Consider the following 23,677-nt stretch of genomic DNA (forward strand, 5'->3'; position numbering starts at 1 on the left):
AATATGCTGACTAAACCTTCAGTATAAAAATGTTTATACTGATTTTTAAACAAGATTTCAAGGGGAACATTACACTAATTTTAAAACTACTATAGTTTAACAGTTGAGTTTTACCATTTTTTTTTTATTCCTTCAGCTGATCTCAGGGTCTGGTGGGAGCATTTTTAGCTTAGAATAGTTCATATAATAGGACTAAACCATTAGCGACTCGTAATTATAGTGTGCAGCACTTGAAAATACTCCCTAGCTAGGTACCTAGGTAACAGCATAATAGGTAATATCAGTTGCAGCCATGTTACAAGTGAACTTTTAGCTTAGCTTAGCATAAATTGATAAACTCTGTTAGACCATTAGCATCTCGTAATGATAGTGTGCAGCACCTGAAGATAGTTCCAGCTAGGTAACTGCTTTATGAGTAATATCATTGCGCCAGTTTCAGCCATGTTATGAGAGAACTATTAGCTTAGCTTAGCAAAAGTTGTTGAACTGGATTAGACCATTAGCATTTTGTAATGATAGTTTGCAGCACCTGAAAAACGTCCCCAGCTAGGAAACATCACAATAGGTGATATCATTGGGTCTGGTGCAGCCATGTTATGTTGATTATTACACCAGAATGAAAGCATAGCTCCTAGTCATAGCAGCTTAGAAAATAGCTTGATCTTTCCATCGGTCTTCAGTTTCTGTGACTACAGAACAGTCAAGCTTTAAATAAGAATTTTTTTTTTGAGTTTATCAAGAGAGAGAGGCTAATGGTCTAATCTGATTTAATGACCTATGCCAAAGTCCCTTTAAGGCAAGTCATTACACTCGGCGGCCATCTTTGAAATGCTTCTCTCGGGCAGTATGCTCGAGCATTCTGTTTGAATGGGGAAACATCAAATTCTCCAAAACTACTTGCCAAGATTACGATTACATTACATGTTATGAATAACCATTAAAATTAAACAACAACTATCTATTTAGTTTCATTTATAAATGTTCGTATCACACAAAATCTGCAGAAACTTACGTCTAGTCCAAGCCCCTCCCCTGGAGAATTGTCATTCTATAGCGATCGCTGATTGGCTCATGTAGTAGAAGGCGGGCTTATTCACCATAAAGTGATCACTGATTGGCTCATGTACTAGAAGGCAGGGCTTCATTCACCCTATTGACTGTTACACTTTTCCCCATTCAAAAGGATACGAGTGACACGTCTTGTGTTTTCTATAGTCGTTGTCTATGCTAGCTAAGCTAAAAGTGCTAGTATACAATTTTATATATATATATATATATATATATATATATATATATATATATATATATATATATATATATATATATATATATATATATATATATATAAAAGAAAAAATCTTTTACCAACATTTTTTCATAACAACAGGAGGTCTTATAAATGTATATTATTGTTAACTGTTTAAATAAGATAGATGTTTAAAAAAAGTATTTTACTTTAGTACTAACAGATCTAAAAATGCACTGGTGACTTGCTGATACCACAACCTCTCTTATTGCTTCCTGTAACATATCCACTGTCCTCTCCATTTATAGAAAAAAGCTGATATAAATAATTGAAAAACTTCTGCTTGTAGATCTGAGAAAGGACTGACATTATGGCTAATGACTGTAATCTAACAGAGTAAAGAAACTCTTTGGACACACAGTTCAGCCTCTTCAAAGCTCATGTGTGCTCACTCTGATTCCTTTCACAGTAATGAGGACTAACTCAAATATAAACATCTCATGTAAGCGGCACACAAACAGGCATGTCATCATATCACAAACTTGTTTCAGTGTTTTACCTGAATACTTCTGATTCCTGCACGGCAGTAGTATTTCTTAATGTCCACATCAATTTCAGTGTTTCCAACAAAACTGCATAAATATATACAAAAAACAGTTCCAGGTCAATTATGAGACTCTGTGGTTAAAGGGATGGTCCAGGGTGTATTTTTAAGGTTTTGTTGTGTTTATAAGATGCAAAGCAATGTGTGCTCATGCTTCATTAGTAGAAAATCAGGTTATTTTTTCACATATCTTACTCAGCTAACATGAAAACGTGTCATATTTCCTTGTTCCTCCAAAAGGCCCGCCTTCAAGAGCCTCTGATTGGTCAGCTAACATAATGTGCTATGATTCACAGATCGGCTCCACGTCACCAGGAAAACCATCATGCCCCTACAAGCATGCGCTTTTGCACTGTGTAAACCAGAGGTGCTCAACACTGCTCCTGGAGATCTACCTTCCTGTAGATTTAAATTGCAACCCATATCAAACACACCTGCCTGTAATTATCAAGTGCTGTTCAGGTCCTGATTAGTTGGTTCAGGTGTGTTTGATGAGGGTTGGATCTGGTAGATCTCCAGGAACACAGTTGAGCAGCCCTGGTGTAAACTGTCAACACGGTCAGTCAGAGTAGCTGTTAGCCGCGTCAGTTTAAGCTGGAATCAGACATTGAGGATGCTGAACCTCACGCCTGCTCTCTAAAATAAAATCTGACAAGTGTCTTTCACATATATTCGTAATAAGCATGTGTAAGTAATATGAAATGTTCACATATCTTTTGCCAGTTCATAATTTGAGATTAAGAATGCAGGGAAAGCGGCTGTATAGAGAGACACTGCAGTGCTATGATGGAAAAATATGAATTTGTAGCTAAACTGTTAACTGTGTCAAACAGCATTTCCTTTTGTTTACGTCCTTGCTACAAAATACTGTTAATGCTAGAAACTGTGCATGTAATAGATCAATTTTAACAAATAAAAATACTTACAGGTTGTAGCTCACAATCCACAGCTTAGTCTATGATGTTTGGAGCTGCTCCTGCTTTGAGGAGTTTTTAACTGAATTCAGCACTGAACTGGGAGAGATTCTGGAAGATTCTTCTTGGTCAAATGCTAGCTATATATTCTTTTTAATTCTCTTGAACATAATTAAAAAGAAACTGTCAGCTCTTCTCTCTTTGTGTCGTGTCCTTTGGATGACCAAATACAGAAACAGAACATGCTCTGTAGAAATAGCAGAGTTCGGATGTCATTTTAGCTTTCTTTTCTATAACATTACAGCGCCTCTGGCCACACATCTATGCTGCGTGGAGTGTATGCGCGTGGTGAATGCGCGTAACCTGAAGCTTTTGTGATCTCACTAGCCCTGATGTATTTTTTTGTAGTTCCCAAACTATGTTCACTGTAGGCTTAGCTAAACTAACTCTGTAAAAGCCAATGTCTCCCTTTGCATTGAATTTTAAGCATATTACATTCAGAGATGTTGTTTATGTTCACACAGCTACGTTACACATCAACTAAAGTTTAAAATATGATATCGTAGTGGACCACCCCTTTAAATGTGTGTGTGTGTGTGTGTGTGTGTGTGTGTGTGTGTGTGTGTGTGTGTGTGTGTATGCTTTACTTGATCTGTAGGTCCATAATAATCTGTCGTTTATCTACATTCTCTGTATAAACTTTCACTCCATCCACCCTGAGAGGCTGCAAACAGATGAAAAATACGACAAACATTCAGAATAATATTATAAGTACTAAAACTATTTTTATAAATATTAGTTTAATGATTTTTTTTTTCTTTTTAGGGGTAGATTTAAGTTTTGGTCAGGGTTATTGTTATGGCGGACAAGTTGCATAAAAAAATAACATATATATATGATTTAAAACTGCACAGACATCAAAAAAAAAAAAGAAAAAAGAAGAAAAACATTGACAAATATTTTTATTAATATAATAAAAATACAAATAAAATAAAATAAAACATATTTTAAAAAATGTAATGTTTTAATTTAGCTTTTTACCAAAGAAATGCTCATATCATTTATTTAAACTAAACTACAAATAAAAAATAAAAAAAAAATCATAAAAAATAAACAACAAAAACAAAAAAAACTGAAGTAAAAAATAAAAGGAAAAAAAAAGATAAATAAAAAAAAATTTAGAAGCAAATTAATTCTTATTTTTAATGGTTTTTGTGCAATATTTAAATGCAAAAAAAAAATGTACAGGTAGATTTAGGAACTGTGTTCGATCTATGGTATGTCATCATACAGACACATATGTAGGTAGCTAGGTAAACATGTGCTTGTACCTTGTCCCCCATATCTATCTTAGAGAAGGTGAAAGTACTAAGGTGCGTGTTGGCTCCCTGCACAGCTGGTTCAATGGTCTCTTTGAAGATCTTCTCTACAAACTGACAAATATACGGCCACATCTGCTGCACAGTCTGTTAGTGGAAAAAAAGAGAAAGAGAGAGTTAATACTCATGAGGAAACATTTCTGGGTTAGCATAGATCCAGATCTATTTTTATAAAACCAGCACACACACCTTATTGAGCCACTCCACTCGCTCCACATCTGGAAAATGAACCTGAAACAAGAAAAAAACCAGACTGAATCATTACAATGTTTTTATTCTGTAATTATATTTTATTTGCATGGACGCTTCAAATGCATTCAGCGAAAGCAAATCAATATTTTGTACGCTTTATCAGAATCACACATTGATTTTTCAATTATAGAGCACGTAGTGACAAGATACGCTGTTTTGTTATTTTAATTGGCAGAAGGGCTGTGCAATTAATTGAAATCGAATCGCAATTTGAAATGTTTTGATTAGTTAATCTCACGAGGCTGCGATATGAAATATATATATTGTTTAATTTTCCCTGCCCAGAGCAAATTGGTGACTGCCATTTGTGTGTACACGCTTTTATTCTGCCCAATCAGAATTGTGCAACCAAACTATGCATAACGCCCACAATAAAAAAAAAAAAAAAGTAAGAAAACAAACAGGAAAGCGTAGACAAGTGGGATGATGGCGTCTGCTGCTTCAGAAGCATTAATAGACTAATTAATATCAAAGAAAAACAGCATGTTGGTAATCTGGGAATATTTTAACTTCAAAGTCACAGACAACGAACAAAAACAGGTCATTTTTAAGAGCTGTCGCAGAATTGTTCCCATGGCTTACAGATTATGGAGCTGAAGCTTGAAATAAATAAATAAATAAATAATACAAATAATTAAAAAATAATAATAATAAATCACAACTACATACTTTCCCCAAGTTGCACAGCCCTAATTGGCAGTTTGACATCCTTTCAAACTGATCTCAATAGGTCATATTTGATTTGATGCCATGTACGCTGTGAGGGAAAATCTATGAAAAATTGTTTTACTAATTTTCATTGACCAAAACAGCTGACCACTAATCAAGCACTGGGCAATTAATCAAAAAGTAATCAAAATGGACATTCAGAACCTATAATTGATCTAATTTTTCCAATTACTTTCCCTACCGCAAGAGGACTCTCATGACCCTGCTCAGTTAAGCCTACTTTATACTTCTGCATCGAACGCACGAGTAATGTCTGGCGCAGCCTTGTAATATGTGAGCATATTTACTGTACAAAACTTGTTCAATAAATAAATCAAACCTTCGTTCATTAATCGTAATTGACTTAAAATTTTCAATTATTCAAGACTTTGATTTTAGGTCAAAATTGCCCAGCCCTACTCTAATCCATGATTCAAAAATCAGTGCAGAGGAACTATTACTATTGTATTAAATAATAAAGTTTAGAGGTAGCATAAATCTATTTCCAATAGAAAATCAGTACACAATTAACAATATAGCCTTATATATTTCTCTTTTTAACAAACAAATGTTAAAATTGTAACATCTTTACACATGAAACTACACAAACCTTAGGTGTCAGCAAGTACATTCCTTAAAGTACACAGGAAATCAAAACAAACCGCATTGATTTTGTTAGCTCACATTGCTTTTGTGGTGAACAATTCATCTGTGCATGTCATTAAGAAAAAAAAACTGCCCTTGTGTTGTAAGATTGAAATCTGACCATGCACTTCTTGTTTGTTTTCAGTTAATTTCTCAGACTATGTTTTTATGAATTATATTAGGTATGTTAACCTGCTGTTTTGACAGCGCAAACAAACAGAAATGGTTAGAAGGAGGTGTCTGTTGTAATAACTCTCCTGAAACCCGATCTTTCTGAACTTCACTACATCCAATCAGCTTGGAGTAGAAAAAACAAACCACTTTTGTAGAGCCTTTTTGCTCTTTTAATATTCCGTTTCTCTAGTAACTGCATCACAATACATGACAGCTTCCAGTTTATGCAGTTTATAATTGAGTCATTAAGTTATCTATTTGACCGATTTGTTCAAACGATTCATTAAGATAACAGAATATGACTGTCTTAATGAATGAGTCATTAAATCATTGACTCACTCGATTCAGAAAAAACAGCACTCTTGATCATAAAACGCTCTTTAACCCAGAAAAGAAGACATAAAAATAGCGTTTAGTAGCAGTTTTTGCTTGTCAGATTGAAAAATTTCAGTCAGCAAGTGAATTTCTTAATAAAGTCACTTATTCGACCGATTTGTTTAAACGTTTCATTAAGATTGAAGAACATGAGTGTCTTAATAAATGAGTCATTGAATCATTGACTCACTTGATTCGTTCAGAAACATTCAGAACTTTCTGTCTGTATTTCAGAAAGGTCTCATCAATTTTAGTGATGCTGATCTATTCAGAAAAAAACTCCAATCTTGGTCATAAAAAGCTCTTCAACCAAAAAAAGAAATACCAGTTTTTGCTTGTCAGTCATGCTTCATCTAGAAAATCCTTTCAAACTGATCTCAGTAGGCCATCTTTGACTTGATGTCATTGAAAATGAATATTTTGAGGGATAATCCATGAAAAATTGTTTTAACAATTTTTATTAATCGAAACAGCTGACCGCTAGGCCATGATTCAAAAATGGAATGAAGCTCAGAGGAATCATGAATGTATTTACAATAGAAAATGAGTGAAGAATTAATGTTATCACCTGATATTTCTCTATTTGAATAAACAAATGTTAAATGTGAAAATTGTAACATTGTAAGAGTAATTCATTCGACCGATTTGTTTAAATGATTCATTAAGATTGAAGAATAGGACTGGCTTAATGAATGAGTCATTGAATTATTCACTCGATTCATTCAGAAACATTAAAAAAACGAAACACTTCAGACGAAAACACGAATTTCAGAAATATCCCATATTCATATCAATGATGCTAGTATATTTAGAAAAACTAGCACTCTTGGTCATAAAAAGCTCTTTAACCAAGAAAAGAAGAAAAAAATCGTTTTAGTACCAGTTTTTGCTTGTTAGATTGAAATTTCTCATTCATGCTTTGTCTAGAAAATCAAACTGATCTCAACAAGTCATATTTGATTTGCTGCCATTGAATATGAACATTTTTGGGGATAATCCATGAAAATTGTTTTAAAAATTTGTATTGATCGAAATGGCTGACCTCTAGGCCATGGTTCAAAAATATAATGAAGCTCAGAGGTCACATGAATGTATTTACAATAGAAATAAGTGCATAAATAATGTTACAGACTCTTAAATATTTCCCTTTTTGAATAAACAAATGTTAAATGTTGAAATTCTAACATCTTTACACATGAAACTACACAAACATTAGGTTTCAGCCAGTACATTTCTTAGTACAAGTGAGACATTTATTCAACCGATTTGTTTGAATGATTCAATAATATCACAGAACATGCCTGTCTAAATGAATGAGTCATTGAATTATTCACTTGATACGTTCAGAAACGTTCAGAAACAAAACACTGCTGTCTGTAGTTCAGAAATGTCTCATATTCATTTCAGTGATGTTGATATATATATATTAAAAAAAACGCACTCTTGATGATAAAAAAGCTCTTTAATTAAGAAAAGAAGAAAACAAGTACCAGTTTTTGCTTGTTAAATGCAATTTGTCAGTCATGTTTTATCTAAAAAATCCTTTCAAACTGTTCTCAACAGGCCATATTTGATGCCATTAAATATGAATGTTTTGATGAATGATAATCCATGAAAATGTTTTACCAATTTTTATTGATTGAAACAGCTGACCTCTAGGCCATGGTTCAAAAAATGTAATGAATCTAAGAGATAGCATGAACGTATTTACAATAGAAAATGAGTGCATAATTAATGTTATAGCCTCTTAAATGTTTCTCTTTTTGAAAAAACAAATGTTAAATGTTAAAACTGAAACGTCTTTATGCATGAAACAACACAAACCTTAGGTGTCAGCAAGTGAATTTCTTAAGCGAGTCATTTATTCGACAGATTTCATTAAGATCACAGAACATGCCTGTCTTAATGAACTGAATCATTCACTCGATTCATTCTAAAACATCCAAAAACAAAACACTGCGATCTGCATTTCGAAAACGTCAAATATTAATTTCAGTGATGCGGATTTATTCAGAAAAAAAACAATACTCTTGGTCAAAAAAAGCTCTAACCAAGAAAAGAAGTACCAGCTTTTGCTTGTTAGTTATGCTTTATCTAGAACATCCCTTCAAACTGACCTCAGTAGGCCATATTTGATCTGATGGCATTAAATAAACTATAAGTGTTTTACCATTGCTCATAATAGCCAACCATTAGATTACAACTCATAACTTTCCACTTCTCTAAAATTAAAAATGTACCAGTGTGATTGTCATTACTCATCATTTCCATTAATCATTACATGACCTCATTATAATGACACAATGTGGTTGTTTAACTAGAACATTTAGCCAAACTGCTGAATATGGCAGCAGCAAAACAAGCTCTCTTAATCTCTGTCGCAGTGAATTTACATAGACACATTTTGCTCATAGATCCAACTGATCAATACCACAAATGCTTAATAAAATGATTTGAGTTAATTTGCTAGTGTATTTCACAAACATGCACACACACTGCATATCAAACACCCAAATCTTAGTGCAATGATGCTCCTATTACTCAAGCACTAAAACATTCCCAAAACAAGATGTCTGGTCAAAGTAACAAGACATTTTTGCTTAATATTATGTCACAATACTTCTTATGACAATGTTTCTTATGGCAATCTACTGACACAAGTCACAGCACATGCACAAAACTGTCCACTTTCAGTTTTTGATCTGATCAAGCGTTTACATGTCCAATATGGAATAGAAACTGATTGAAATATTAATTGGTTTGCCCATTTTGAGGTGTTAACACAGAGAATTGTCATTCAGACTGAACCTTTAAACGGAATACAATGTTCTATGTAAATACACCTTTTCTGAAAAAGCAAACAGGAGTTTTCCCATTGACAGTAAATCTGTCAACACTGCACATTTTACACTCTCTTGAAGAGGGATAAGATTTTTCGAAAAACAGCACGCCAATGATTTTCACAATGGAGTTTCTTGAGCATGTGTTGTTCAATCACTCTCCAACACTAAACATACAGAAGCAGCAGTGCAGTGCAATTTACAATCAGATGACACTTGTAAATCTGCCCTTTTTGATGAAAAACTGGTTTGAATCCATCTTGAAAAGTTTCTTGCCAACAAGCAGCCTTTTTTTCAGTCAAACTATCAAAGTTCAGTCAAAATTCTTTACCTATTTATTTTACTTAAAATAGAAGCAAAAATTACATTAGTGATATCAGGCAGGAACTGCTGAGAATGTCCTTCGTACTAGGGGTGTAATGGTACACATTTCACTGACAAAAAATGTATTTCAGTACCGTTTAAACAACTGCACATGCAGAACTAACTATTACAACTTCATTCATAACTTTGTTCATTCATTCACTTAGTTCATTCATTCATTCACTTAGTTCATTTATTCACTTATTTCATTCGTCTATTCACTTGGTTCATTCATTCATTCATTCATGAACTGTTCATTCATTCACTTGGTTTACTCATTCATTCATTCATTCATTCATTCATTCACTTAGTTCATTCATTCATTCATTCATTCACTTAGTTCATTTATTTATTCATTCATTCTCTTAGTTTACTGACCTGGTTCATTCATTCATTAACTTTGTTCATTCATTTACTAAGTTCATTTATTCACTTAGTTCATTCATTCATTAACTTATTTCATTCATTCATTTACTTAGTTCATTTATTCACTTAGTTCATTCATTCATTAACTTATTTCATTCATTCATTTACTAAATTCATTCATTCACTTAATTCATTCATTTAATTTATTCATTCACTTAATTCATTCACTTAGTTTATTAATTCACTTGGTTTATTCAATAGGTGCGTTCGACATGAAGCACAGCTGGAGCCGGTGATCAACGAGATTAGCCGAGCGCAGGCAGGGGCGGAGTTGAAAATGGAGCCGTCAGGCCGGACACTTCGGGGCCCAAAGTTGCGGCAGTCATGATGACCACATGGCATGATCATTTATTTATTTATTGCAATAACAACAAAAGATTTACAGTATAAATAAAACAGAATACAGTCTCTAAAAACTATAGGTTATTTTTAAACAATACGGGAATTATGAACTAAATTTAAGTAGCCTTTATGACAAACGCATGAGAAATAAGGGGGAAACGAGAGGGCACATGAAAAGGAAATACATATTTACGAATAGGGTTATTTTGGATAATAAAAGCATTTTTTAAAAGCACTTTAATCCAAAAAGACTGAACAAAAAGACCAAAATAAATGAGCTACACTTTAAGCAGAAATTTCCCAGAAAGAGCAAGATACATCAATGTCACTTAGAAAATTTCTGCATAAACGGCTTGACAGAAAATAAAATATTTTAGAATCATATATTTTATATTTAATAAAATATTTTAATATTTACACATTTATATGGGTGTTAGGTACAGTAATGATAATTATTTTATTACAAATCTGTAAGACTTATTTGAGTTAATATTTCGGTTATTTACTAGAATATATCCAGCCCTTATAAACAAATTATTTAACAGAAGATGATACTGCAGTCAAATACTTGTAGTCTTTTAATAAGCATTCACTTGGTTCATTCATTCGTTCATTAACTTTGTTCATTCATTCAATTAGTTCATTCATTTATTAACTTATTTCATTCATTCATTCATTCTTTCTTTCAGTTCATTCGTTCACTTAGTTTATTAATTCACTTGGTTCATTCATTCATTCACTCAGCTCATTCATATATTAATTCAGTCACTTAATTCATTCACTTGGTTCATTCATTCACTCATTAACTTTGTTCATTCATTAACTTTGTTCATTCATTTATTCATTTAGTTAATACATTTACTCATTCACTTAATTAATTAATTAATTCATTCATTTATTGATTCATTTATTAACTTATTTAATTCAGTTCATTCATTCATTAACTTAGGTTCATTCATTCACTCATTCATTTAGTTCATCTATTCACTTAGTTTATTAATTCACTTGGTTCATTCATTCATTCATGCATCTACTTTGTTCATTCATTCATTGACCCATCCATCCATTCATCCCAAATTATCTTCAATGTAACAAATCAGCATTCTTTCATCCTAAGGTTGAACTTTTAGTCTATTTCAGATGCATGAATAAACCTTTACAAGACAATATAGGGCACCGCTCGTCTGATAATCGCAAACAGTTTGGGTCTGTTACTATCAATAACAAACGAAGTTAAAACTTTCAAATTCTGTCCATTTTATAAGGACATTCTAACAATTGCTGTTAAGACGTGCTCTTTGGTTTGACACATTGCTCTATAGACACCTTGGTTCAAAAAGCTGTAAAGTGCGAGTGAAAAGATTCATCCCTTCCTCTTTACCACTTGTACACTGCTACTAACTCTTCCTCTTTGCTACTACTATTAGTCAATGTTTCATCTGCAGAAAGTTGTTAGTAACACATGCAGCATGTAAACAATGTCATGTAGCGTTACATTTAGCTCAAAATGACATGTACCATTATAGTATTATTTATTATTAAAGGATAGTTCACCCAAAAATGAAAATTCTGTCATCATATATTTAACCTTATTTGGCCTTATTTTCTTTTGTATTTGAGTTCTTTCTTCTGTTAAACACAAAAGAAGATATTTTGAAAATGCTGGTCTCAGAGAGCTCTCAGATTTTATTTAAAAGGTCTTAATTTGCGTCAGAGAATGGACGAATGTCTCAGGAGTTTTCATTTTTGGGAGAACTAACCCTATAAAAGCCATGCTTGGCAAACTGCTCTTTGCAAGAGTTTTATTACATGATGCTTATGAAAAACACTACCGTGTTGCAAAAAATAGTTTAAACTATATTCTGATGTAGAAATTTCCACATCCATATTCCCATAAATTTCCATTTACATCATTATTTTATTAATTTTAATAGCAGAGTTCATGCTTTCTTGCATCATGCTGCTTGCTTGTAGAAACAGCGTCTCTCTCCCTCTCTTTGGCTCATCATCTTACTAAACATGGATTAGTGTAAACTGTGCTGAGGAGAAACGGACCTATATGGAAAGATGTGGCACAAAAGCATGTGAGCGAGAGATTTGCCAAGAAAACCAAATGGAAAACCCCTGACTTGACTTTGGCTCCATTTCTTTCTCATATTTTCCTGAGGGAGAAATCCAGCCTATGACTCAAAGCTGTGTTATTTCCTGATTATATGTGCAGAGAGCAGACAGCGGCTAAAGTTAGCCTGCTAATTCCCATGGCCTGTCAGACGCTGAGCTGCTCTGATCTGATATTACAAACTGCATCTGAACATGTCTTATCTCTGCCATAAACACACACAGACACTGGTCTTCAAAGAGCCAAGAATGCACTGCCAAGGGTCAAAGCCTTATTTACACAAATAGTACACCTAGTGCACCGGAGATCCCTGAATACGGTAAAATGAGAATTAAAATGAGGTAAAATAGTGCAGCTTTGACATGACAAACACTAAAATGACTGTGATTTCAACAGAAAAACTGTAAAAATGCTACAGTAAAAACCTGCAACCTGTAACTTAGTCAGGTCCAAAAATAGTAACATCGACACATATTCTAACAAAACTCTAACACGTTTGGCTCTATACACCAACACAATAGATTTGAAATAAAACAAACAAGATGTGCTTTAACTGTAGACTGTCAGCTTGCATTGGAGGGTTAATTTGATGGTATGCAAATAGCACACTTGAAATGAACTCTGGACCTTTTATCTGCTCATTGTAATTGAGATAATGAGGGAATAACACACCTGGCCATGGAACAGCTGAGAAGCCAATTGCCCCAATACTTTTGGTCCCTTAACAAGTGGGAGGCACTTATGCAAACTTCTGTAATTCCAACAGCGTTCAACTGAAGTGGAGTGTTATGCAATGGCGAAGTCAATCCCCTAACCTGAATCCGATTGAGCATGCATTTCACTTGCTGAAGACAAAACTAAAGGAAAAATGCCGCAAGAATAAGCAGGAACTGAACACAGTTGTAGTAAAGGCCTGGCAGAGCATCACCAGGGATGAAACCCAGCAGCTAGTGATGTCTATGTGTTCCAGACTTCAGGCCGCAATTGACTGCAAAGGATTTGGAACCAAGTATTAAAAAGTGAAAGTTTGATGTATGATAATTATTCTGTCGCATTACTTTTGGTCCCTCAACAAGTAGTTGCAAACTGTTGTAATTCCTACACCGTTCACCTGATTTGGATGTAAATATCTTTAAAGTAAAGCTCAGTCTGCAGTTAAAGCACATCTTATTTGTTTAATTTCAAAGAAAACCAGAGATTTTAGAATTGTGTCGATGTCTCAATATTTATAGACCTAACGGTAGTTAACAGTAAGTTTCTCTAATATATATGGTGAATAACCATAAATTTACTAATCATAACTCACTGCATGGTATTTTATTTGTGTAACAAAAGGTATGATGTGTAGATGTTCGTAATTCAAAACAATGGTGTATAACGCTATAAATTGAAAAAATACGGTAGTTTACCATCAAATTTAGACATTTATTTTTACATTTCTACTGAATATATACGCTGTAAATCTGGATGTGAACACAAGGAACCGCAATCTAATAGATTTTGTTTACTCCAAGCAAAGCATGTTATTGCTTTAAAACGGAAAGAACCTCAAAGGCCATCTTGTTGCCAGTGGATTTAAGAAAATAACAAGCTGACACACTGTTAAAGGAAGATTACATTTTTTTTTACAGAACATGGACCCCCTTTCAACACTTTCCTATCCAGGTGGACCTTACAACATTTTCAGATGTTTCAGCTTTTAAACCCTTGTTGGCGTCTATTGTTTTGTTTTGTTCAGATGTCTTATATTTCAACAGAACAATTAACAAAATTGTATAACCAGTAAAAGACAAAACAACACACTGGAAAGCAGTGAAATGCAATGAACAAAATGTGTATTAAACATTTATATACATATATATTTTTTTCAATTGTGTATTGTTATTATTTGAATTTGTGTAATTTATTTCTGTTTATTTTCACATTTTAACCATTTGTTTGATTCCTGATTGTTCAATATTTCACAAGTTTGTATTTTTTTCTAACTATTTTGTTCTGAAGTTCAAACAAAAGCCAATAAAAATATTTTGTAAAAAAAAATCTAATTTCTATCATACTTTCAATGGTATAATTCTGGCAACCACAGCTGCTAGTTTTTTTCATGAATTTAAAGCACGTAAAGCTGATTCCTGAAGATGTATTAATATGTGACATTAACAATTTTAATTGTTTCTTAAAAATATGTGCACTATATTAGCCTAATTTTAAAACCAAGAGCCCTTTATCTTTCTTATACCTCACCATACGACAACCCCAAATCATTGGCTGTTTCTCAATACCAAGTATGCAAAGTTTGGACTTGTGTCCTTGAAAGTTCAGACTTGCAAAGTTCAGACTTCGGTTACTTCTTCAAATGGAAAGGCAGTGTACTTTATAACGTCACTTACCTTACCATGGATTCATCGGTTTCACAATGAAATGATTTAATTATATAAAGCACGGACTTATAATTAATATTATATTAATATTATAAGTCAATATGTTTGATTTAAAAAAATTTTAAACATAAAACATCATAAATGTGAAATGAAATGGGTTATTTTACACACACTCGTGTCTTTGATTATTAGATTTAATAAACTACAACGGACATTATACAATAATTAAATTGCATAATACAATAATTATACAATAATTAATATATGCATAATTAAATTATAAAACGTAACAAAATAACACTGCCAAAATAATATACCTGAGAACAAATAATAGATATATAGTTGAAGTCAGAATTATTAGCCCCCCCTTTGAATTTTTTTCTTCTTTTTTAAATATTTCCCAAATAATGTTTAACAAAGCAAGGAAATGTTCACAGTATGTCTGATAATATTTTTTCTTCTAGAGAAAGTCTTGTTTCTTTTATTTCAGCAAGTACAAAAGCAGTTTTGAATTTTTTAAAAGCCATTTTAAGGTCAAAATTATAAGCCCCTTTAAGCTATATATTTTTTTTGATAGTCTTCAGAACAGACCATCAATATACAATAACTTGCCTAATTACCCTAACCTGCCTAGTGAACCTAATTAACCTAGTTAAGCCTTTAAGTGTCACTTTAAGCTGTATAGAAGTGTCTTGAAAAATATCTAGCAAAATATTATGTACTGTCATCATGGCAAAGATAAAATAAATCAGTTTTTAAAAAAAGTTATTAAAACTATTATGTTTAGAAATGTGCTAAAAAAAAATAAACAGGGGGGTTAATAATTCATTGGGGCTAATAATTCTGACTTCAACTGTAAATGACCAAAAACTGTTCTTTAGATATGCACAAGATGAATTAAATATCATGTTTTAACTACAATGGACAGATGCAATCCAGTGGTAGATTTGAGATGGACTGGCTGATTAAAGCTGCTCTCTGCAAGGAACGTGATGATGGAGCTCCCGCTAACAGGCTGGGGGTCAGAGTCCGCATAAGCAGAGGAACATTGTCAAAAATGCGCTTTAGTTTAAAGCGAGTTTAAAACAACTACATTCTCGCTTGAAAAACTCTTAAAACTTTATTTTGTGACACAGCAAAGAAGTATTTTTAAAATTGTACGGCTTTTCTCCTCCGCCATTAGCTCTTGCTGGTTGAGCTGCAATGCCTGTGCTTCGCAAGTTTGCACAAGTCACCTTTCGATGTGTCCTTGACAAAAGAAGCAGAGCAAGTACACATCTGGGAATTTTATCTGTATTTGGCAAGATGTAAACTTTGAATTAGTACAGTACTTCCGCGACGGTTAATGACATTTCACGAGGAGTATGGTGAGTGGGTATGATAAACCACCTGTAGAAACACTTTTCTCTCTCTCGTTTAAAAAAAAAAATGTATAAAATAAATACAAAAAAACACTCCCTTCTCCAAACCCTAACACTTAATTCTAGAAGCACAAAGAGTTCATTTGTATAATTGGCACTTCTTGTGTGTATTGGCGGTTCTTGTTGAATCTCTGAATGCCTCCTCAATCGTAAATCGCTTTGAACAAAGCCTTTGCTAATGTCTAAATGGAAATGCCTGTATATTTATTGCAGTTTACTTAAGCGGTTCCCAACCTTTGTTTGCCTGAGACCTATTTTTCCCCCGGAAAATACTGTAAGGCCCCCTCAACATTAAATACCATTATCGCTCATATAAGTTTGCAGTAAGTATGACAAAAATGTTGTATTCAAACAAACTGTATGTTTATTACTATATCTAGATATGTTTACGCAAAAATAATAACCTAATGTAAAATATAAAAGCAAAACATCAGTAACTGAATGCCCTTTGGCCTTTAAATTGGCCCTATATATAGTTGCCAATTTTTTTAAGTTTCTTGTCAGTAGCTGTGATATCCTTCATCTCATTTTGGGTGTGTGTCAATTCTTTTGTCTTGCGCTCAATAAATGCTCTGGGTTTGTATTGGGGATGAGTCGTTTGCAAATATCTCATTAATTTGTACGGCCTCATGCATTCGTTAGCAAGAACTTTGGCGCAGATAATACACTGTGGCTGGGTGAGGGACTCTGTTTCAAGAAAATAGAATAAAACCATAGTTCAGGTAATCTTGGTATTTCCTGCATTTCGTGTTTCCAGTATTGCTAATGCTGTGAGCCAAAATGTTTGGAGCTTCTCACCTGGGTCCAGTTTGCTTGGGTCATTAGTGCTGCTGAAGGCGAATCTGTGAGACTCTGTTATTTTTGTAGAGGACGAATTACTAATTTTTTGGTCAGCCAGGGGATAAAACGAAATAAGGCAACATGATTGTTGTCCTAATTGTACACTCCTAAAAATGTTAAAAATATGATGCGACCCCCCCACAGAACTCGCTGAGGCCCCCCTTGTGGGCCGAGACCCCGCTGTTGGAACACGCTGGTCTACTTCACTTGTTAGTGATGTTTCGGTAAAAGAAGTCATCCAAAACTGAAAGCCATTGTGTTAAACCAGCAAATAAAAAGCAAACCTACAGTACAAATGATCACCCTATAAGGCAAAATAGCTTGCAGTTAACTTTCTATCTATCATAACAGTCAACCTGATTTCAGCAAGAACGACACGATCCTGGATTAACAGCTATGTTGATCCTGGAACAACATTCCAATCAGCCAATCAGAATTAAAGGATACGATTACAGTTTAAATTTAGGCATATGGTTAAGTTTATGCACTTCTGCATGATTGTTATACAACTATTATTCCCCTCTGATTTTGGGAATAATTTACAGTTATGGTTGTGTTTAGGGGTAGGGAATCGGTGTGGGTTATATTTCCCAACAAAAATTATGTTCCAGCATCAACATAGCTGTTAATCCAGGATCACACCGTAATTGGCAAAAACACAAGCCTTTCATAACCACTGAAATCAGACATAAATGTCCACTTCCAGGTAAATCAAGGCAGTTTTACCAAGGCACAGAGAGCTAGTTCAAGCACGTAAAGCTGAATCATGCCGACCAAATGCAGTACTGTGTGTGAGATTATGGGTGTGGGCATGAATGTGTGCATCTGTGCAAGATCTGATCTGTTCAATTAAGCAATGTCATTTCCTAACCAAGCAAACAACTTTGTCATGTACACAACCCTGTTGCTCAGTTGAGAAACAAACACTCTGGCAAGCTCATCCTGAAAGAAAAAGTAGCGTCTAGGAAGAACTTCATATAGATTTTGACCTCATCTGATCTTAAGCGAGTCGACCGGAGGGGGAGGTAGATTGTGTTTTGAGATCAATGGACTGAGGAATCAAAGACATTTCTGAGATGATTCAGCACGACTAGTCAACAGGTCAAAGGGCATCTGCTGTTTTTTTCCTCTGTGTCAGACAGCCAGCATTCCAGACAGTCAGTGTGTGTCAGGCTCAATGCAAGAAGCTGATTGGAGGGAATTGTTTTCATTCACTGGTGGAGTTTAAATGGCACAAAACTAATGTAGAAAAATTTCAATTATGAGGAAGAACAGTTCTTAAAATAATGTCATACGTGTTACTTGTTATATGTGATTGCGTTTGCAAAAGTTGATGCTTTGTTTTTGAAGACTTTCAGCAGGAGGATTTGAAGGTTTGGAGCCCAAGTAATCAAATTTTGGACAAATGTTTTCCATTAGCATTGGCTAATACATTTTTAGTTTTGAAGAAAAAGTGGATTGTATTACAGATTTGAGGAACAAATGTGATCCCTTTTAACGTCAGTAAAAACAACTTATCAATATAATACAAATATAAAACATTAAAGACAAGTTAAAGAATGCCAAAAATAGACAGTATTTTAGATTCATTCATTCATTCATTCATTTTCCTTCAGCTTAGTCCCTTATTTATCAGGCGTCACCACAGCAGAATGAACCACCAACTGTTCCAGCATATGTTTTACAGCGGATGCCCTTTCCGTCACAACCCAGTACTGGGAAACACCCATACACTCTCTCATTTACACACACTCATACATTACGGCCAATTAAGTTCATCCAATACACCTATAGTACATGCCTTTGTTTAGACTGTGGGGGATACCGGAGCACCCAGAGGAAACCCACGCCAACACGGGGAAAACATGCAAACTCTACACAGATATGCCAACTGGCCCAGGTGGGACTCGAACCAGCGATCATGACGGCTAGCATTACATACTGTATAATGTAGCAATGCGTGATCTTTGGTCATTTGCTGTTTTATTAACAGCTGTCATTTTAAGATCGAATGCACAAATCCCAAGGGTGTAGAATTAGCATGGATGGAGGGGACGTGTCCCCACCAATATCCACAGATTATTAAAATGTCCCCACCAATAATTTGATCACCTCTGAAATAAAATAATGCTTTGTCAAACTTTTCCAGCCAGGCTTACTGTGCAAGACCCAGGTGAGACATGAATATGAGCAGCTACATTTGAAAGAAAACTGTCAGTCACTTGAAGTCAAGTTCGCTACAAGGCCACCATAATAGTAACCAATTTGTTTCGGCTTTGGCCTCCACAATCATGAAAAACAACAAGATAAAATGGTTGTGTCAAAATAAAATCATGATTTAATGTTCATTGATCTAATGTTGTTTTTATTACTAATTGTATTTGATTTATTTATTTATTTAAATATATATATATATATATATATATATATATATATATTTTTTTTTTTTTTTTTTTAGTGAGAAATAAAACGTGCTGTTCTGTTTGCATGCTCAGAGAAGGAAAAGAACATGGACATGTAAAGTTATCTTTTAGCTTAAAATGGCAATATTATACTTGCAAAAATGTGTTTAGATGCAGTGGTAAGTGATTTTGCACAAATAAGCCCTCAGTTAACAGAAGTTTTTAATAAACTACCTTTTTGTCAGACATTCCTTTACCTTTACATTTTAAATCTGAAGTTACATTTAGATTTTACAAATGGGGGAGGGGGAGGGGGGGTCAAAGTAGGTTCCCACCAATATCAAAAGCAAATCTATGCCCTTGACAAACCCAATATAAATGTTACACATCTCTTTTTGTTCTACAATTTACAATTAATTTGTGAATCCCATAAGTGCCGCACTGTAAGGAATCATTGATATAAATATGATCCATCAAGGCATTAAGTGTTGTAAGTGGAACTTTCATTAGTCTGCCATCTTTATGCAACATTTGTGTCAAATAATGGTAATAATCCACTAACAGGTCACACACCGGATGCGCCGCGACACGGCGTGCACATGACAGATGGAAGTATCGCACACCACATGCGCACATTCATGTTATTTAATATGAAACTATTTCGATGGCGCTCTGTGGCGCGGCAGAAATTTGGACAGTGTCCTGAGTCGTGGCTGGGCGCCACGGAAAGTCGCCGACTTGTGGCACCGGTGTGTGTACCCTGATAGAAACCTATGTTTAGAATTCTGAAATGCATGGTGCTGCGTGGCACGACGTGGCGCTTCTGGTGTGTCACCCCTTTAGACTACTCTGATGTAGGTCAAAATTACAGCTGAAAAGGTTTGAGACTTATTCATTCATTTATTTTCCTTTGGCTCAGTCCCTTTATTTGTCTGTGGTCACCACAGCAGAATGAACCGCCAACTTATCCAGTATATGTTTTACACAGCGGATGCCTTTCTGCCTGCAACCCAGTAGTGGGAAACATCCATACACACTCATTCCCACACATACACTACGGCCAATTTAGTTTATTCAATTCACCTATAGCGCATGTCTATGGACTGTGGGTGAAACCGGAGCACCCGGAGGAAACCCACGCCAACACGGGGAGAACATGCCAACTCCACACAGAAATGCCAACTGACCCAGCCGGAACTTGAACTGGCGACCTTCTTGTTGTGAGGCGACAGTGCTAACCACTGAGCCACCCAATATTATTACAAAGTCAAAAAAATCCCATGTATAAATATCGAACAGGTATTAAAATTTAGCAGTGTTATTCTGCAATAACCATAACGAACTAATATTTGTATTCATGTTATGGTTGATTAATGAAACAGATCAAAAACACAAGAACTATGATTTAAATTAGGGCTGCACGATATTGGAAAAATCGAACATTGCAATATTTCCTTAGTCTGTGATATATATTGCAATGTGACTAATAGAAATCTCTATTTTTGAAGGAATTTATCATTTTAGATTGATTGGGATGATTCTGTAGGCATGTACATCTGCATAAAATCTAATAAACAAATTAAAAGCATAAATAAATACGATACAGACAAAATGACAATCAAAATAAACAGTGTTTAATCATTTTGAGTCTAACAGTTTTTAGCTACATTAATTAAAGAATAAAAATAATAGTAATTCAACGATAATAGTAGTAAATAAATATAGTAATATTAATTAATTCAATAAAATCTATCGTCATTAATGTTATAAATGGTACAATGTCTTATGCCTGAACAGTTTTAAAATCCTCATAGGGTAACAGGCCTCAAAATCACATGCAAACGATAAATTATAATCCAGACTCAACATTGCATATCCCGCGATGTGACTATTGCAAGTGATCACATTGCGATATCGATGCTGAAACGATATATTGTGCAGCCCTAATTTAAATGCAAGTAGATTTAGAATTAAGTGTGTGCTAGATGACTTTAAAAGTAATCCAATAGGGCTGCACGATATTGGAAAAATCAGAAATTACAATATTTTATTTTTCTGCAATAAATTTAGCGATATGAATACAATTTCAGAAGATAGTTTAAACAGCTCTATTTGACAGTTTTCTGGGGAGTTTAACAGTATTCAGGAGTAGAAATTAAATAATCACAATGCAAAAATATCTAAATATCACAATCCAAATATCTAAAAATCCTAAGATCAAGTAAAAAATCTTGTTTTGTTTACAACTACAGAAGAAATAAGTCAAAAGGCAAAATTTTCATAAAACATGCAAATTTATCTGATCTGCCTATTGAGGAAGTGACATAATTTTGTTTTCACTTTGAAATGTAGATGTTTAAGTAAGAAAAAAAAAAAGTGTCCATATTTTGTATAAATTCCATTTAAATACAGTAATTCAATACAAATCTGTAGCTCTTGGTCAACTATAATTCAGACTCAAAACTGCATATCTTGTGATGTGACTATTGCGCATGTGCACATTGCGATATTGATGCTGAAACGATATACATTGTGCAGCCCAATGTTAAAAATCGATGGAAATAAGCAAGCACAATGTTAATCAACATAACAACAAACTAAGAAAACCTAAAACTTAATCAAGATCTATTACGCATCAAGACTCTCATCATTGCAACATGAAGCGGAGTATTTCCATTTTTTTAAACCGAAGCAAATACGTCTCCTCCATGATCATTAAGAGTGTGACTGATTCAATGAACGAGAGGAAAACAAGCATCTCTGCAGAGAGAGCAGACAGACTGACATGCATCAGCAATTTACAGACAGTGATGACAGGATGATGAGATAAATGAGGCTGAGCATGAACAGATCTGCTGATAGAAGTGAGTTTATCCTGTCCTGATGGATACACAGTTTCCTGAAAGCACAGTATGACGGTTGTGGATAGAAACTGATGCAACAGACAATTATTACGATAATTGCAAAAGCTGTGTTTGACTTTCAGGCGATGCACTGAAAAAAGCCTGTAATATTCTCATCACCTAATATAGAAAATGAACACTCTCTCTGATGGCCTGTTAAAACTTCTGTTTAGAAAGTTCCAGCAGGCTTATGCAAACACAGAGACTCCGCAGGACTCAATTTGACTTTGATCAGAGGCAATAAAGCAAACATACCGTAATAAATCCATCCGTCACACAGAACTACTTTCAGAACTACTCTAATTTACTTACCAAATATGAAGAATTCTGAAGCTTTAAAAGTGTAAGACATAGTGCTATATAATGTTCATACACTGTAAAAAACGCTGGGTTCAACACAATTCCTTCATGTTGTCCCAACACAAATCGATTAAGTTAACTTAATTGTTTTTACAAATTTAAGTGGATTGAACATAAAATTATTAAGTTGTCCCACCCCAAAAAAAACTCGAGAATTGAGTTGTATCAGCTCATTTTCGATAAGTATTTTGAAGGGTACACTGTAAAAAATGCTGTGTTCAACACAAATCCTTTATGTTATCCCAACACAAATCAAGATACTTAATTGTTTTTACAAATTTAAGTGAACTGAACATAAAATAATTAAGTTGTTCTCAAAAAAAACTCAAGAATTGTGTTGATTCAGCTCATTTTAAATAAGTAGTTTGAACAAGCAGCAAAAATCTCATGAGTGTAAGGCTAATTTATACTCGTCACATCTGCAAGTTCATTTAGCGTCATCGTTGTGTTAGTGGAAGTTTTACTACTTGCTCTAAAAACAAGTGTGTTCATGACTATAGATAAAAAGTAGAATAAAATAATAAGAAAAGATCGGTTTTCCACATCAAGCAGAAGAACGAGCTGTTTTTAGTGTCTAAAAATCAATGGAAGTGAATTAGACTGAAGTCTTGAGCTAAAAAGACCCCAAATCAATAAAGTCAGTAAATTGACAACTAGTCACCAAGTAGTCAGCAGCATTGAGATCGCATTCTTCCAAGAACCCAGAATGCTTTCGTTTAAGTTTACTAGTCATTTTTGCTTAACAGTTCAATGTAGAAAAACAAGAAAGGCAATCTGCAAATCCATCCATTTGGTGTCCTGTCAAATTCCCTGTGTACTGATTTTTAAAATCCTTATTTGAAAAGACACGACTCCCAGTGTGCGGTTTTATTTGATTATCGGGTTTACTGTCTGTAATAGTGTTTTTTTTTTCATGTTAGGCCTGTAAGAATTATTTTTATTGTACGATATATTATCACAGATACAATTTTGAAAACTCATTGTCA

At 34.1% G+C, this 23,677-nt stretch overlaps 1 protein-coding gene across 4 annotated transcripts in view; it reads right to left on the minus strand.

The window, feature by feature from the left end:
• The window catches only part of esyt2a (extended synaptotagmin-like protein 2a), a 76,300-nt gene that overhangs the window by 42,313 nt on the left and 10,310 nt on the right, over positions 1-23,677 (minus strand). For all 4 annotated transcript variants that reach the window (XM_056479825.1, XM_056479843.1, XM_056479835.1 and 1 more), the window contains exons 2-5: positions 4,333-4,374; positions 4,096-4,230; positions 3,412-3,488; positions 1,806-1,878 (exon numbers count right to left, since the gene is read on the minus strand). In XM_056479825.1, the coding sequence (XP_056335800.1) occupies positions 1,806-1,878; positions 3,412-3,488; positions 4,096-4,230; positions 4,333-4,374 (327 nt within the window). The remainder of the gene's footprint in view (positions 1-1,805; positions 1,879-3,411; positions 3,489-4,095; positions 4,231-4,332; positions 4,375-23,677) is intronic.

This window comes from Danio aesculapii, chromosome 2 (assembly GCF_903798145.1).
Source record: "Danio aesculapii chromosome 2, fDanAes4.1, whole genome shotgun sequence".
NCBI classification, from domain to species: domain Eukaryota; kingdom Metazoa; phylum Chordata; class Actinopteri; order Cypriniformes; family Danionidae; genus Danio; species Danio aesculapii.